The 18,573-nt window shown below is 35.4% G+C and overlaps 1 protein-coding gene across 4 annotated transcripts in view; it reads right to left on the bottom strand.

Moving 5' to 3' along the window:
* The window catches only part of DIAPH2 (diaphanous related formin 2), a 229,851-nt gene that overhangs the window by 198,224 nt on the left and 13,054 nt on the right, over positions 1 to 18,573 (bottom strand). For 2 of the 4 annotated variants that reach the window (XM_054214099.1, XM_054214102.1), the window contains exons 2-8: positions 15,492 to 15,524; positions 12,916 to 13,092; positions 11,308 to 11,412; positions 7,022 to 7,042; positions 918 to 1,057; positions 468 to 542; positions 311 to 380 (exon numbers count right to left, since the gene is read on the bottom strand). In XM_054214099.1, the coding sequence (XP_054070074.1) occupies positions 311 to 380; positions 468 to 542; positions 918 to 1,057; positions 7,022 to 7,042; positions 11,308 to 11,412; positions 12,916 to 13,092; positions 15,492 to 15,524 (621 nt within the window). The remainder of the gene's footprint in view (positions 1 to 310; positions 381 to 467; positions 543 to 917; positions 1,058 to 7,021; positions 7,043 to 11,307; positions 11,413 to 12,915; positions 13,093 to 15,491; positions 15,525 to 18,573) is intronic. The other 2 variants (XM_054214100.1, XM_054214101.1) reach the window with 2 other exon arrangements.

The following is an 18,573-nucleotide window of genomic DNA, read 5'->3' as shown; positions in this document are numbered from 1 at the left end:
AAGCAATTTGTTTCTGAATTCACTTACCTTACACCCATACTAACACCCTCTGTCTGCCAAATATTTTACTTCCAAAAATTAGTAGTATTTAACAAAAATAAGACAAAAATGCATATTCAGAAAGGTCTATGAAAAGGAGTCTCAACAAAAAGTTACATTAAGTTTAACACCTATGTTTCCAAAGTCAGAGTCAGCTGACACCGGATAGACAAGCTTTCCTTCCTTTTCTGAGATTCAGCATGCTACATAGATCTTGAAGTCAACAAAAGACAATCACGCTAGAAGTATTTAAATTTAAAATATTTCTTACTTTATTGTTCATAAACGCTTTGAGGCACTGGATAAGTTTATGTTGATTCTTCTTATCAATACTTTCTTGCCTTGAAAGGGAGGAGGAAAATAACGTTAAGTACAAACAATCATCACAAGCTCCCCTACCCCTCCCTTCAAATGATCCCAGTCCTTACTGTTTCTTGTCCAGAAGCTTTTCCAATGCATCCAACAAAAGTCCAAGACCTTCATGTCCGAAATTGTTAACCCAGCTGGAAAAAGGAAGAAAAATGCTTTTAATTATGTCTCAATTAAATTTAAAACTTGCAAAGTTATGCCTCCAATACTGCTTGTACATCTCGTCATAGACACTGCTGTCTCACTTCCCAGGAAGACCTGATCAACCGTTAAGACAAATGCTTAGTTCCAACAACTAGAAGCTGTCGAGAACCACTGTGAAAGGTGAGAAGATACCACAGACAGCTGCAAACATTTCACTTATCCTTTTCCAGTGTGCTGAGAACTACTTTCTCGTGCCAACAAGCATTAGCATAATTACTCTGCTTTCAGAAAAAAACCACCCACAATTCTTTATTGCTTAGCAAAACCAGCACGATGTTAGAACTACAGCAAAAATTATTACTTACCTGACTGGATTGCTAGTTAGAGACACTCTCAAAGACTCTAGACAATTAAGAAGCTTTTCCTCTGAAATTCCAGATCGCAACTCATGAATATATTCTTGCGAGGACAATGTGCATTCATGCTTGCTGTTTTTCAGTCCACCCTATCACAGAAGACAGAATGCTGCTTAATGTTATATTGATCACAGTAGTGTTTAGTTGGTAACATGTAAGGCCAATAGTTCGACATGAACTTTAAAATCACCATTTTTCCTGTACAGCTATTGAAGACACCTGACTTGACTTTCATTTGTCATAAGCGTTTAATAGTTTAGGTTTTGCATCACAAGGGTAAATATTTGTCTGGAATCTTCTTCACTTCCTTGAGTAATGTGCACGTACTACATCTTGGAAACACAAATTTAATTCCATAACTCAGTTGTATTAAAACGTTTAACTGCTATGCACTCTCATTTAACATCTACTTCACACCCTGTATTAGAAACAATCATAAACAGAGACACACAAACACCTCCCCACTTGTTATTAAGCTTGTCTGATCATTCCCCACTGTACCCGTCTTCCATTTCAAGAGAGCTGTGCATTATCACTATGGACATATCCTGACTCTAAAATTAATTCTCTCTTCTCCAAAAGGAAGATAAGCCATTGAAAATAACTTTGAAAAGGAGCTGGTATCCACCAACTGTTAAATCAGTGTTTTTAAAATCATGCAACTGCATGACTCAGTGATTCCTTGTTTGGACACTAATAAAGATCTCTAGAGGATCTCGTTTGCTACAAAAGAATCATATGGAAGATTTGACAGAGAGCTCATCTCCCTGCTGAAGCGCCATTACAGAATACCTTCCTACAAGGTATTTCAATACTAAAATACCTGATAATCAGTTCTTAGAGCTGTAGTATTGAAAACCATGAACAATATGCAAAACATTTTACCAAAGGGTGCAACTAATCTTTTGTACAGCTCTGACAAGTTGCAGAAAAGTAGGCTTATCTCAGAAAAGTGGTTATGATTAGCATACAGTTCCCAAAGCTCCTTAGCTCTAAGTGGTCTCTTGAAAAGAACCTGATAAAGATGTCATGGGTGTAAAGGCAATATGAAAAGTGCCTGACCTACAATAGGATTTATATGTATTTGGTTTTAATTGTATCAGGACCTTCTTTGACTACTGTAATCTTCTCATTGTCTCTCTTTCAAAAAGCTACACAGCTTTTTGAAAAGATACAAAGTGTTTGGTTTGCTCTATTCAAATTCTTACCATTCATTTTCCAAAAATGACACTAAGTATGGCTGATGATAAAAAGGAGTTGTCTACATTTAAGTTAATGATTTTGACCTACATACATTCCAGTATTAATGCATGTAACAGAACTGTGTAAGTGTTCACATTTCAGATTGTATACTTTCAGATTGTTTGCCCTCACCTCAACAAAACAAAAATCTGACACAGATTGTGAATGCATTAAGGTGACAGTGTCCTCTGGACTATGTCAACTTTACAGATGTTTCTTGTTGACACATACAGCACCTTTAGCTGGACAATGGATGCCAGTTATACATCAAAGGACGAAGACAGACAAACACGAGTAAACAGGATATAAAGGAACTAAAAACTGCCACTACCAGCCTCCTAAACAAAGAGATGCTCTTCCACAGAAGGAAAAAGAAGTAAACAGGTGGAGATTATAAGAGTAGGAACTGACTTTAACTCAGGTAAGTGTATTAGTGTTACATATTAAAAATCATCATAGTTCAGAAAAATCATCAGTCTTAAAGACCATAACGTAAAGAACTAGAAAACAGGAACAGCTTTATGCTGTTTGTTGCATTGGATGGAAACTGAAAAAGATTATGTGTGTAACTAATGTACGCATCTACACAATACTGGATATAGGTTTTGTCCTTTCAGACAACCGCCACTCACAAAACCTCAAAAGTAAGAGAAGAAAACAGAAACACTGCGATAAGCCACAAAATCTATAAAGAGATGTGATAATGGCAACTTCAGTCAAATGCCATTACATGTTAAACCAGATCCTGAAAAGCAATCTAGAATGCAAGATGTACTTTTTTCCCCCCAAGAAAACCATTTCCTGTGGTTAGCCCTTCCACTGCAGTCTGCTGCACCTCCAAAGGAGATTTCTATTCTGATGAGCCATTTAATGGCTTTGCTACGTTTTCATTCATATTTAAACCAAGGTGTGCTCTTACTGTCTCCTCTTTTTATGAGTCCAGGAGGTCTCTATTAGTAAGGCTCCTTTCAAGCCTAGCCCCTTGTTTTCAGAAGACCTATGACTCCCTCAAAAACAGTTACAATAGGTTGAAAATTGGAGGAATTGTCAGCATGCTGTCCTAAGCCTCCTTACCCTGCCTTACAGGACAGGCATACTTCTTCATTGGTTCTAGGACTAAGCACCTTTAACTGCATAGCAATAAGGAACCATCTCCTCTGCCCTTTTTCCCCCCCCCTTCAAAACAGATGATCAGTAAAGATGGTTCATAAACCATCCATTCTCAAAACCTTTCACCCAAATACTCCAGTTTATGCTAGAGAACTCTCAGCTTAACAGGATTAATTTGTGTTATTTTCTGAAATCAACTTTTCAGTCTCAATCCACTCTTACCTCTAGCCACGCAAACTGGAGTGCTACAACCAGGTGCTATTTCTTTCATTTTCCTATCCAAAGAGAGTTGATTGGAATACTATTTTTAAGTAATGCTATGCCTTTACATGAATCGAATATATATACACTTCTCATTTACTTGGAAGTACAAGATCTCAGTGAAAGATGTGCTTTATGTGAAAGCGTCTAATAAAGACGAAGGCAAAAACGAAGGACAAAGAAACTCAGAGGGTTATGAGGTCCCACACCAAAACTTCCAGAGATTAAGTCAATGCATAAAATCAACAATCTTAGAAATTACTTTATAACCAGTCACCTTCACAGTAAGACACAGAATTATTCATTCATGGCAACTCAAATGAAAGCCTGGAACACGCATTTAAAAATCCTTCTCCGAGGAAGTTAGAAGTGATGAAGTTTTAGTGAAAAACTAAGCTTATGGGAACTCCTGAAGTGCCACAAAAAAACAAGTATATAAAAGAACCTAGTTTGCCTTCCATGAAGGGGGTAAATCAAATCAATTCAAATCTGTGTGTAGGACACATTTCAGGGCTTAAGGGACAAGAGTGACAGAGAGACAGGACAGACACCTTACAGTGTAGGACACAGTGGAAAAAACTTATGCATAGTTTTCTTCCTACACAATTTTTTTTTTTTAATATTTAGGAAATAAGACAACAATTAAATATTTTAGAGATTTCTATTTCAGTTTCTCTTACTCTACTTTGAGAGTTGTTGGCTAGACAAAGAAATTCCTCACCCAGGACTTAGCAAATGTCCAGCTTTATACACTACACAGACATGCCACCAGAGGCCAGTAAACAAGCTTGAGAACCAATATCTAACAAAATGGAAAAAAGCAGAAGTTTTTCCCTCTGTGGGGAATAAGCAGATATTCTATCTACTTGGAGGTAAAGAACGGTAGAGTTCAGGAGCACACCTGAAACAAATGGATGGGCTGTAACAGTTCAAATACAAGATCAGAAAACCCTGCACAAACTACTCCTCTTTGAGGTATCAGACAATTCAGATCTCATTAGCTCTCAAGTTAAAGCCAAGTTCAGCTGAAGAAGTTGCAAATATATTAGTTCCATGAGACAGTACTTCAGCGAGAACATTGGCAGCCAGCACACTGAATAGAAATCTCACAGTATCATAAGTGGTCGCTTCTATCCGATTCACTGTACCTGTTCCATAATTTAGAAAATAAATCACTCTTTATTCAGAGTGATTATTATCACAAGAAACAAGTAACTGGTACCAGCATAATTATTAAAGAATTGGAAGTAATAGCTTATACCTTCCCCCCACCAACAATTAACTGAAGAGCTTTTGCATACTCTCTATTAATACAATTCTGTTTCTACCTCAAGCAAAGCAACCACTATATTTTAATTAGAGTACAATAACAAAGTCAGATGATACAAGTTTGGGGGTGGTTTGTTTGTTTTTAGTAAATTTATGAAAGCATTTTCGGTTATTTTTACATTTACATATTACATACTAGAGTATGTAATATACTCTAGTTGTTGCACATTTGACTTGGAAAAGCAGTATCCTTGTTCAAGCTATAAGGAAACACTGTCAGCTCCTGAACTAGAAACTGGAAGTTTACACAGTTTATATCCACTTCACCCCATAGATATTAACCAAATGTATTAATTCAACCCATTAAAAACAAAACTAACAAGCTAATCCTGCTTTAGATATCTACATTAATGCCTCACAGATAGAAGATGTGCAGCTGCCATTGCAATACAATTGTCATTGTCTATAAAAGCAAGGAAAGGTTACCTTGCAGGCAGCTAAAGAGACAAGTGGGCACCAGTGCTTGAGATCCCAAGTAAAATTCAAATAACTTAAAGCTCTAAACTCCCAACTAACAGGCAAACCTCTTCTCTGCAATTGTCACTACAACCCAACAGTCCAAAACTCTTCTCCTTCCTAACCACTGTAAATCTTCAGGAAAATAACTATATATGCCAGCACATGCCATCAACTCCCAAGGGATAGTTGATATCCTATCATCCCTCCCAAGGGAGGAATCAGTAAGTGAGGGAAGACCACTCACTTACTGAGAAACAGCACACTAAGATGCGTGCATTTTTAAGCAATAACGTGCAGAACCCATACTCTAAGAGGGACATTTCTTATTTTACCATTTTGCAAGTTATCTGTGCAAAAACATGCATTTAATGCATAACTATTCTTGCTCTCCATCAGACTCTGAATTAAAAGGCATGGGGAAGAAAACAGATATTACAAAGTTTCTCTATTGCCTATTTCTTTACCAAATAATCTCTCCACAAAGCAGTTGTTCAGGCCAATTCATCTCATAAGGAAATTACATGGCAGCAGGAATTATTTGAAACTGGTTTTAACTCACTGAACTGAAGAGTTGATAATTTTGTCCCCTCAAAAATTAAATATCTTTAAATACCTTCATTGTGCTTAGATATTTTCTCAGTCGACATACAGACCAGTACTGTGTACAAAACTAAGTAGTACTGGTGAACACAGAGAGAAAAGTCTGTTTAAAGACCACTCTGAATAAAGCAAAGACAACTGAAATTTCTTCATCCCTATGCGCTATATCCTTAAATATTTAATTACATCTGAGGTAATGATTAGACAGTTTTAAGTCATAGGTTATTCCTTCTTCTTTTCACTACAAAATAGAAGTACTGAATATGACCCAAGTAGAAAACCTTGCAGTACCTGAAAAACCTGTTTTGGCTGCAATCAAAAATAAAGTCCATCCGTAATTAAATAGCGCATCTTTGCTTTCAGCCATCATTTCAAATGTATATGTAGTTATTCCCAGACAAATACTTTTTTCAAGGAAACAAAAATTTGCTGAATGCAGTCCAACAAATAAAGTCCCAAATACTTGTTTTAAAAAAATAATTTAAAAAAATCAACCATGACTTAACATAAAACATAGCTGAGCACTTAAGAAAAAAGTTATGCTGTGAGTGATCTCATCTTATGCTGATTAATTGACCTTCTGAATTCTCTGTGTTAATCTTATTCTCACACTGACGTCCAGCAACTGACATTTCCATGATCAACTACGAATGCTAACAATTAGGACATTAAAAAAATCACATCTAAACAGAATGAAGTAAGTCAAATACTGTAAATTTAAAGTTTCAAGTGATTGCCTTCAATAAAACGCAAGACAAGTCTAAATTATATTTGCTGCTCACTATGAACAGATTAGTTCAAAGTAAGTCTAAAGTATAAGGAAATAGATTGCTGAAAACTTAAAAAACAGATCCCTCAAAAGTGCCATCAATGATTTATACTGTCAAGATAATCATGATTGAGCAAGTTGATAACTATTTTGATAAAACAAGGATTCGGTTATGCCCACTGAACTTTTAAAGCCAAGATAGAAGTCCAACGTATTCCAGCCTAATCTCTAAAAATGGAAGTGTATTCATAAGAAAGAACAAAACTGTCATGTTCATACTCACCGGAACTTTACTTCCGACTATCTGCATGCAGTGGTCAGCCAAGAGAGGTTATTGTGTAAAAAAGATAATAATAATATATAAATAAACACAGCAAAGTACTTAGTAGGATGTAGCATCACACAAATTTTTCAGTGTTTAATCATTAGTAGTAGTTACATTCTCTTTACCAAACTGTTTAAGAGTTACAGCTTCTACACAGGAAAACAGTAGTCCTACTGTAGGAGATATAATTTGAAGTTCTTGATATTCTGCTGCTGAATGATCAGTATTTTACACATTTACAAACAAATAACTAAATACCTAGACTGACATCTATATCTTGAAAGATTAAGAGATATGCCATTTTGTTAAAATTATCAGCTCAGATATTTTATATATGACACTGAGAAAACTACAGAAAAACCTGATGGCATACTGACTTCCTGGTATGTATAACAACTTCATTTATTATGGAGCTTTTGATCTATTTAGATGATGTCATCACTGAATTTAATTAAGTCTTCATAATCAAAAACATAGCCTACAGTTATAAATCTAACTTGCGTTTCAGCAAATCTCATGTGGCATTTTTCTTCAACTGCTCAGTATGGATGCTTTTAATTACATGGATAATTAAACAGTGATTTACAGAATGACATCTTTTTTTACCATGGAACAGCATCTCTGTTTATGCATAAATGAGGAGTTGACTTTACACAGAAGAGACTCTGCAGAAAGGCAGCACATCTCTGCCCTGCTCTATGTATTTGCACAAATGACCATGTTCCTGTGAACACCAGGATTACAAACTTCCGTGTAAATATTGTAAGCCTTTCCTTGTCAGCTATTTGCTGCAATCTAATAGCAGCCAATTTATTGAATAACCATTTTTATCTGAGTAAGAGCCTAAGACAGTATTATTTTGTTCCGATATCTGAATTTGATTGTATCTGTTCAGCCTCTACCTGCTTCATTTTCTACTCTTATCGTTTCCATTATTCTTTTAGGAAGTTTTTCAGAAGACAGAAGTCCCTGCAAGTCTTTCACAATCCCCTCTTCTCTTCCTGATGAGGCTTCCTCTAGAAGCACAAGATGGACTGTCATCATACGACAATTTCTTTTCCTAATTTGCTACCTTCTTCTCTCACCAATGTTCAACTCCTTCAGGATGACAGGTCACCAAGTCCCTTCACTGTTTCCCAAGTATAATTTCCATGGTCAACAATCTTTCTCAGATCAGAAGCACAGACAATCACTTCACATGAAAGCATCCAGCTTATTAGCTTCACCCTTTGAAAACCAAGCTTTCTTTCTCACATGGAACTCTGAAGACAGCACAGTGTTTCAGAAAAGCATGGTCAACATGCTGCAGATGGCACACAAGGCAGAGAAAACGAAGCACCAAATTTTAAAATAATTTGGTTAAGACAACATCAGCAAATGAGTGATATTTTCAAATGAGTGGAGAGAGCTCAAAAGCCTAACTAAAACAAACATGAAATGAACTGGAAGAAAAGTAACATCAGCTGTTAAGTGTGCTTCATGAGCTCTAAGCAGAAGAAAAGGCCCAAGTATTTTCAGTATAAACAAGGAAGGCAGATGAACAACTATCTGTGACAAAGGAAAAGGTAGAAAATTTTAAGAAAGATAAATTTTGAATGCGATCAGCATTTTCATGGAAGGCAAGCCTGAAGCTGGCCTGAAGAAAAGAAAGTTTGATAATTCACAACACAGTAAAGATTGATTAGGGCTTGTATTCAATCAGTAGTTTAAAGTAAACAAAAGACGAAATTAACAGTGAAAGTGAGGTTTTGCTTTATGGTAAGATCCCAATCAACATTTTACAACTGAGCTCTACTTTTTATATTTTTTAAACCAGTTAAGATGCTAGCTATTTAAAAGCTAAGTTAGGATAACACACTACAGAAAGGTCATTCATATTTCTGAACAACCTTAAATTATTCCATTCAAATGCTGTGATTCAATTGCAAGAAGGACTTACTGAAGCACACGAGCTTTGATACAAGCCATTTTTCCATTAGGAAAAACATTTTTCATATGCATAACACATCCATACTGGCGCTGACTTAAGTTCAAAGTGCACATTCATGTATGAGGACATTTTGGTATCTGATTAATTTTTTTTTTTCCTAAATTGTTAGTACATTTTGGCAAACATATCCCCAGTTCTGATAAGTTTCCCATGCTGCAGCACATATGGTAGCAGTGATGCAATCTGTTAAAATTTCCAGCAGTTAGACATGCAATGGTAGCCATGCTTTTCTTACTCAGCTACAAAATTATCATACTTGAGGCAGCTGTATTTCAATATCTATATATAAATGTATATATATAAGAGAAATCACTATCTTCCAAATATGTTTTTGGAAAAGAATAGCAAGTACTTCCATTGTGAAAGTTTCTATTGCTTCAATAAGATATTTTTGTTTACTAAGGAAAATGGAAGATTTAACATTGATCACCAAATGAAGACAAAAACCGTATAACACATAATCAATAGTTCCCAAAGATAGTCTAGGCAAAGTATATTAACAGGAAGTTTCACAATATTCACTGCGTAAGCTTGAATAATTCTCCAATAACTTGTATGTTTAGCTAGACCATGCTTTAAGCACTGAATTCCTTCCAAGACAGACTAAAGGACTGTGGATTTTGTTTCAGATGGACTCATGCAGGAACATCACTCCTCTCAGAAACATCAATCACCATCTTCACATTATAATGCAAGGATTTTTTTCCACTTAACTCTGTAATGCTCAATGCAAATCAGTTGCATTTAATAATTGTGTTTCACTGTAGTTTTAGTTTTTTGAAATTTAACTCTGCAGAGCTGATTTTAAAGGTTAAAAGAAAAACAAGTCAATTGTCCTGCTTGCAGTCCATGCTTATAGATTCATGAGGCAGACACCGACATAGTGAAATAAACTGGCAAACAGGACTAAGAAACACATTATTATGTAATGTTATCTGTATTTAGCACTCAGACTCAGCTCTGTAGAACTGCTGGGAGTGCTGCCTTTATGTATTTGAACAATTATTTCACACATAGTCTTCATTGCCAATAACCTTTTATTGTGCACAATAACTGAAGTGGGTAAAAAAAAGGATGAGATTAATCCTAATTTCCAAATAAAATCATATGCGTTAACCTCATTTTATTCAAGAACTATGCTGATAACAAATTTTATCACTTCAAGCATACTGCTGTCCCTTGGATACACAAAGCTCACCAACACTTCTCCCCAATACAGCAATACGTTCAGTTCCTCAGAATTCACCACGGGCCTCTTTAAAATTCTTTATACAACAAGTAGTGGCACAAATCAGGATAAAACCTATTTCTAGGGAAATCACAACATCCATATGTCTCTCTGCTTCATCCATGAATTTTTGTGGCATATTGTCCTTTTACATGATAAGAACTATAGTTGCCATAGTAGATTTTTAACACACAAGACGCATTACTGCTGTATTTTACACCTAATTAGTATTAATAGTCCCACTACTATTAGTCCCACTGCAGAAAAACTGCAGCTCTTCACTATTTGAAATTGTATTTCTCTGCAAATATTGGGGCATCCAGTGGTTCTTTCACACTTTTGGATTCTGCATGAAGGATCCATCAACTAAGGGATAATCAATTCAACTTAAGTACAGAGAATGATCAATGTGAATGAAAAGTCTGAAAATATTTTTTCCCCTCAAAATGTGCTTTAAAAACTCATTTTAAGACCATTTTATTTACCTTCAGAACATTGCTTAGCAGAATATTTAACCGACTTCAAGCCACCTACAGTACTCAACACATTCAAATTAAGCTAAAATAGTGACTGTACTTCAATTTTAAATACTTTCAGTATTTTAATTCCCTGTTTCTAACACTGTAAATTGTATGTCCAATATGTATGTCATTACTGAAACCATAATGTCATGCTATGCCTTCCAAGAACTTCTGATACCAAAAATGCGTATAATGAATCCCACAGAACTACACTCAGGCTCCATTCATTACACTACATCACTGGACCTGCAATTTCTTGTGGTTTACAAGACAGCATCAAGTTTCTACATTGCCCAACAACTGAAATACAAACTAACCCTTCAGACACAGCTGCAAGCATTTAGAACATTTAGAAGTATCTTAGTTAATACAGGACTGGCTTTTTTCCTACCACTCTTACAAGATAAATCCAGACCAAAAAAATTGAAAATTTCAGCTTGACAAGCATAATGGTCACAAAGCTAAGCTTCTTACTTTCATCTGTCTTGGAGAAGTGACTACTTACAGATTTGGCAGTTGCAGAAATGTACTGGACAACCATCTCACGTTTTGTGGTCAAGTCTTTATCTCTTAAAGGAGCTTTTCGTTCTTCATTTAGATTCATGTCTTCCTGTAAAGAAACAGACCACACAACATCAAGATTCTGTTAGTCTCTGTTATTTTCATACTCCTTTTCTTGAATAAATAGCTCGTTTTAAAACAAAAAGAAGTGACTTTTTTCCAGCTTATCTGCATTTCAGTTTAATTCTGAGCTACCTGATTTTCTCATTTCATTCTGTCACTTCAAGTGTTCGTTGTTTTCAGGACTTAGCCAAAATTACAATTGCATCAAGGGTAGTTACCATTAGTGAAGTTTGGCTCAAGAAATAAAACTAAAGGACAAAAATCAAGAATTCTACACCTCAAGTTGATCACCTAAGTGTTAACTCTTGTGAAGTTCCTGTGTTTTTTATAAAATCATCACAATGGACACCATTCCTGCAATATCTAATCAGAAGGCTGCTGTTATTATATAGATTATTAGCTTGTGGCAGGGGTAGATGTGAATGTGTTCCCATTTATGTATTTAAAATAAATGTAAAAAAATCAAAATATTCTGCTATATTAAATCCAAAGATGCCTCTTTCAACTTAATAACTGGATTAAATACAACACGTAGTCATTACTAGTGATTAGTCTTGCTATTAAAAGTCAAAGTAATTTCACATTAGCAACTAAGACCAGTAAACGTTACCGTAATAACTTACTAGATAGCAGGTTTTTTTTGAAGAATTATTACTTTGTGGAAGACAGACCTATTGTCTGCTTCAATTAACATTACTTGGAAAAGTTTAAAATTAATCCCTTAAACTAACAAGAAAATCAAGCAAGTATTAATTAACACTCATCCTATCTTTCAAAAGATATTTACAACTTTACTGAACAAAGTAGAACTACTTAATGGAACAGCACAGTTCTTAAGCCATACTGACTGTGGAAGTTTACAATAATTTTAAAAAATGATACAAAAACCAGTATTTTTGACAATACTCAAAAGCCTCCGTCTCCTGATACTTCACGTATCAACACCAATGTGCATGGCAGAATTAGTAAACACCTACTTCAAAAGTTGGTTTCTGTATGACTAATGGAAAAGCTCACTTGTGAGTAGAATCACAAACCTTGAAGAGTGATCTTAAGACAGAAAATATTCAAGACCACACAAAAATTCAGCGTTCTATACATTAAGATTTTATGAATGGAAATGACTCTTTTCCAAAGGAATTTACTTAAGTTTATTAAAAACTATCCTTCAACAGCAGTATCTAACTACTGCAACTAAGTTCTATAGAGGTTATCTTGACCCAATCAACAGGTTACAATTTTTATTTTTTGCTTTTTGCCTTTGTTTTTTCTGTGGAAGTAGAGTAATCTAAACATACATAACGCTAGCATTCTATGAGTTATTCAGTTGTTTATGTGCCAGTTCAGCCAGGTCTATCAGTCTTATGCTATACCCTCCCAAGTAGTTATTACTTCCAAAACGACAACATTTGAAAATCACTACTACATAATAAATGCCAACATGAAAGCAAATTAAGACCTACTAAAACAATGTAGCACGTCATCTTACCATCATTTTTTCAAAGAGATCCATAACTTCTTTTTCTGATAAGTTCATACAACGCTCATCAACAAGCGCCTGGGAAAGCGGGATTTCACTTATGGAAGGTTGAGAGTCAATAGGATGCTGAATGAGAGGTTTCTCTTTTTTCACTGCTGATTTTCTGAAGCTTGTTATTCTGTCACGCTGCAAAGACATCCATTTAAAAATAAGCAGAAATAGAAATACAGGAAAGCAGCCAATTACATGGCAGTAATACACACATTTTTAGTTAATCCAAGCAGCAGAGTTAAAAAATCAAACTGAACTGTAAGTAAAAATACTCTAACGTTCAGAGATTACTTTTCATAGAAAGACAACGACATTTAAGGTAAATTCATGACAGGTCACATGCAAAAGGGATATAACTATTTCTCAGAGTTTCAAAAGTATACCATCTATGTTAAACTCTTAGCATTTCAAAATCTTGAGTTCATCTTCTCACATTACTCCCTTATTATCCTGATAGTGAATAAATATGGTACCACAAAGGTAATGTCCAAGCGTTCCTTCACCTGAAGAGCTATAAGTCTTTGGAGGACAACTGAAAAAGCCAGCGTTGGGAAGGAGGTACTCACAAGTTCATCAGGCTTATAAAAAAATCCTGCTAAAGTAAAATAAAGTTTGTAGAGGAATTAATGCTCCAAGCATAGTTCACAATTCCTTGAAGTGTTTTTTGAGTACCGGCTCCTGAAATTAGTGTGTAATTTTAAAAAGCCAGCTAATGGATTACTCACATAGAAGCAGCCATCCATAGTTAAATACACATAACAGACATTAGTGAAAGCATATTATACAGTCTGCAACGACGTTTCACTGGTTAAGGCTGACTTGTTTTATGCCTTATACCAAACCCCCGCCTTTTTTTTTTTTTAAAGCATGCTTACTCAGTTAATTTGTTAATATTGGAAACAACCAACAAGAGCACTTTCCTTATAAGGCCATTTATTTCTGTATTATTAACATATAACTCTATTCTGAAGTCAGAATTTTTTTTATTTAATAATATTGTCTTTAACTATATATATATACACATATGTTCATTTTGAGAATGTTATGTCTACAGCAATTTTTCTAAGTTAACTGTTTGTATCAACAAATACTAGCGTATTTGTTGCAGGCATCGAACAGCCTTATGAAGACGTGCTTCCATCTAACTGCAGCTTATGTAGGGCTACCAGTACCATTCATAGCAATTCATCTCTATGAAGACACGTAAACCAAAAGTTTTATTTTCTATAGTCAAACCACCTCTGTGAGGCGTGAAATGTTTAATGGAGTATTTCATTTGTATGAAATTTGGATTCATTTTTAGATTAGTTCAGTCAGGAGTGAAGAAATTTGACCAAGTGCTGTGGAATATGGGGAAGAAAGGTTCTTTTTTTGTTCTTTGTTTGCTTTGTTTCTTTTTCTTGTTCTGTTTTGCTGTTGGGTTTTTTCGTTGTTGTTGGTTTTTGAGATCCTACGAGATTACCTTCACTTTTTGAAGGGAAAGTATCCCTAGATAAGCTGCATGCCCTCTGAATTTCTTTGGAGGCTTCGTTCATGTTTTTGAAGGGAGCGGGGGTTGAGTTTGGGTTTTCCTCTTTCCTTAGAAATCTTACATTTGTGGACAGAAACATATTGCCTACAAGGATACTCTTAAAGTCTTAAACAACACAGCAATTTTACTTTAATCCCATTTTTTTTCCTTATGAGGATAGTTTACATTAAATTTTTGAAACTATAATTAGGGCATAGCCTATTGAAGAGGCCAAAGATATGACATAATGCCTGAAAGGCAGCATCCAAAATTAGCCAATAAACATCAAATGCAGTTTTACTGTTCACTTACATTTCAATGCCCATTCAGCAGTCACAAAGAAAAAGCCATTTAAGATCAATTTCACTGTACTTCGATCTGTTTCAAGTAGACCTTATTAACAACAAATTTGTGTAATCAGATTGCAATGGCGAGATCACTTTAAAGCCATAAATGAATCTTTTACATGATTACTGGCTATTATTTCTTCATTTCAGACATGTAAGTGATGATTAAACAAGTGGCCAGTGTGGCTTAACTACTATATGTAGAAAGTAAAAGTCTATAGCTTTACTGAAATCAATTTTGATTCCTGTAAAAATATTCCTGTAAAAATATTTTGCAACAGGTTTTGAAGTATTCAGAATTATAAAGTTGGTGCTACTGAATACAAACTTGTTGTTTGATATACAGTACACACTTATTACCCAAAATGGTTCCACTTGAATCATATGGCAACTAACTTTAAAGAACCACTGCAGATCCTTTACTGTTAATAGAAAGGTCAAGAGAAGTATCACTTGAACTGCTGAATAACAGTTTCAACATACACACAATATTACTAAAGTATTTAACCTTCTCCAAATAGATATCATTAATTACGCTTAGGAATAGTAACTCAATTTTCTGAAATCTAATGCTTAATATCCTTATAAGAACATGTTATATTGTCCACAACATTTGGAGTAAAATAGCATGCAGCGTGGAGTTACCATTGCAAATTAAGATGTTACAAAGACCTTACCACATCATCTGCCAAAGTTTTTATTTGAATATTCTATTGAAAAAAAAAAAAAAAACACACACACAAATCAAAGAAAAAAAATACAATTACCTACTGTTTCAGAATAAAGAAGTCTATAAGTCACGCATTCTAACATTAAAAAGCACTTGAAATTTCAGTAAGTGTTCTAACAAAACTGCAGCTAAATGAGCATAGAATCTACTGCATTTTATGTGAAAAAGCAGGCTTGCATCCCGTTTCACCTTGTCTTTTGCCTATTTAACTCATAAACCTGAAACATGTGTAGCTCTAGCACCCCCACTATTTCACAAAAATGCAGCAAGATCTCTTAAAAAGCTTTCCAAAACAAACAGGGACTAATGGACTTCAAACCAAGTCAGCAGATAGCTATATGACGTTCCCAGTTTTGACAGAGTTTTTGAGACTCGGGGAGTTGAGAAGAATTTCCTGTGCCCTAGCTTCTTGAGCCCTTCTGCCAATTTCTCCTTAACACCAAGTAACGTAAATTGACAGATGAACCAGTTACAGCCAGTGTACTGATGATGTACAAACTAGTCACTTGTATCTCTCCCCCTCTAATACCTTCTCACTTTTTCCTTAACAGCAGTAAAATCCTGCCGACAAAGATCACCAACACCACATCTTTATTCACGGCCAAGAAAGCAATCTATATTGCATACCAATAATTGTATCAAGGAAGAATTCGGTTTATAAACAATGCTCAGTTTACACCAAGCAGTCATTAACAGGTAATTAAGATCTAGAACTTGGGAGAGGGAGCGGGATGGGACACAACACCGACAAAAGGAACGGCTCTATATGAAAGAGTATGGTAATTGATCCTTAATGACACAGCCCTGCAAGTCGCTGGTTAGGAAAAAGCGACCCTATTTTCTTGGACAGTAAAGTTTCAGATTCCTTGGTTATGCTCTCACCAGCTGAAGTGATCACGGTGCTTCTAGTCAATAGCCCATACCACTGCCTATCCTTAACACAGTACACGGCTTCAATAGGAAATGAACCTGGAACTGTTCAACATACACCACACAACATTTTACTTCCCCTTGGTGGAAGATATTAAGATACCATGTTCCTTCTAATTCTACTTTCTATTACTTGGCTACAATTATCAATATTGTATTTCTGAAATAAAGAAATCCGAAAACTACGCAAATAGTGGAGGCGGCATCAACGTGGGAAAGAGGGACAGCTAGGACAAAATCTTTTTAGATGTTGACACCAACAACCTTTCACCTTCCTAATTGCTGTATCTCAAACCTCTTCCTTACAGCTACACATGTTTTTTGTTACCTGGACTTCAAAAAAGTAGTAATAATCTAATCTTGAAATGAAAATAAACATGTCCTTATGCTAGAAAATAGACTTTTTATTTTGAATAGGGATTATTGAGCAGGAATTCCAAATGAAGTAAAGCCTAACCATGACTTCAATCCAAAGACAACTATGTAAGCAAGAAGTTCTAAAACTCTGTATCCGTTTTAGCAGCCACTTGTACTAGAAATACTTCTTTTTTTTTCCCCTTCTCATTTAAGTACTGTCAATCTCTCCCAGAACCTGGAACGGGATAATCTACTCCATCTCTACATTTATATTGCATTTGTCACTCAAACTCCTCTGGGCAAAATAGAGAATACTAAAGCAAGCTAGCACACAGCATTTTTTCAGACAGCTCAGGCTCACTTCCCCAGATTTCCTTATGGTGCATAAGCTACATTGCTGCCAGTAGCTACTCAAGATAAGCAACACATTTAACAGGTAGAAGAGATACTGCAAGTAGCTGGAGGCAGAGGCAAGGCAGTTATGTACCTACAGATTCTCACTGACACAGAATTTTGACAGTCTCTTATACTAACAAAGAAATCATGCTTCCAATCTGATTTAAGAACATAAACCAAAAGTGCTTTACCTCCCCAGGAGGAAGTTGAAGATATCAGTTTTTGTAGTAAGTCCTCTAGCATTATTCTTTCAGCCATTGCATCACAAGATGAAAAGAAGTCAACCTTTTCCTAGCTGGTAAAGACATCAACTCCCTGATTTTAGAAGCAGCCCAAAGGCAAAAGTTTTGCAAAAGCCCCTATGATAAAACATTTGCAGATAAGGGATATAAAATTAATATTTATATGTATAAATATACATACAACTCAAGACAGCAGCATATCATCTCTCTCTCCTAGTTTGTAATATCAACACAAACCATGGAACTTCAACTCCTAGATCAAAGAACTATTTCCTACTGATTTACTTAGTTCTTCATTTAGAAGACTTAAGTGACTGAGCTTCTTCCTTTTAAACACAGTCTTTCCTGTCCATCAATAGTTAAAAAATATCACTTTCTATTTACTCCTCCCAATTTTAGTTTACTCTAAGTATCCCACTACTTGCATAAGTACTGACAGATCACAACAATAAGGCATACAAAAATGATAGCATACACTAATGCAACTGCATCACACTAGTCTTTTATCCTAAAGGTCAGTCTCAGCCACGTTAACATTCAGAGTAATTGAAGTCTCACACATAAAAACAGCAGACAGATTTTCACCACAGTTCACTACATTTACTGGTATAAAAATCACTATTTCCTCATCCAAGTTCAGTTCAGGCTACCGCAGTAACAACGTCAACATTCAAAGAATTAAACGACTTGAAATGCTTGCGTTAACTTTTAGTGCAAAACTCACTTGAATATTTTTCAAACTTACGTATTAATAAACCTTTCAAGATCACTTGAGCTGGCCATAAATTGTAAATTAAGGTGCATTTACATGGGTTGGTTGATCTTTAAACTACATTTAAGTATTACTTTGCCATGTTCTTAATTGTTACACTCAAGACTCTCACTACCACCACAAAAATAAAGTCATAAGCAACTCACATTTTACCACATCTACAACGAAATAGCGATGAGCTGGGTAACTTCTAAACTTAACAGCAATTTCCACTCCACTGCACACTGCTCAGGCAAATCGTGGTGGGGTGCAGCACCTGCTTCTGCACATGGGCTGCAACTTCAGGTAATTTCTTTTTTTTATTCAGAAACTCTACCTACTTATTTTAGTAC

This window comes from Rissa tridactyla, chromosome 9 (assembly GCF_028500815.1).
Source record: "Rissa tridactyla isolate bRisTri1 chromosome 9, bRisTri1.patW.cur.20221130, whole genome shotgun sequence".
Taxonomy (NCBI): domain Eukaryota; kingdom Metazoa; phylum Chordata; class Aves; order Charadriiformes; family Laridae; genus Rissa; species Rissa tridactyla.
Note: the sequence above shows the minus strand (reverse complement) of the source record. Positions and strands in the feature narration are given on the sequence as shown.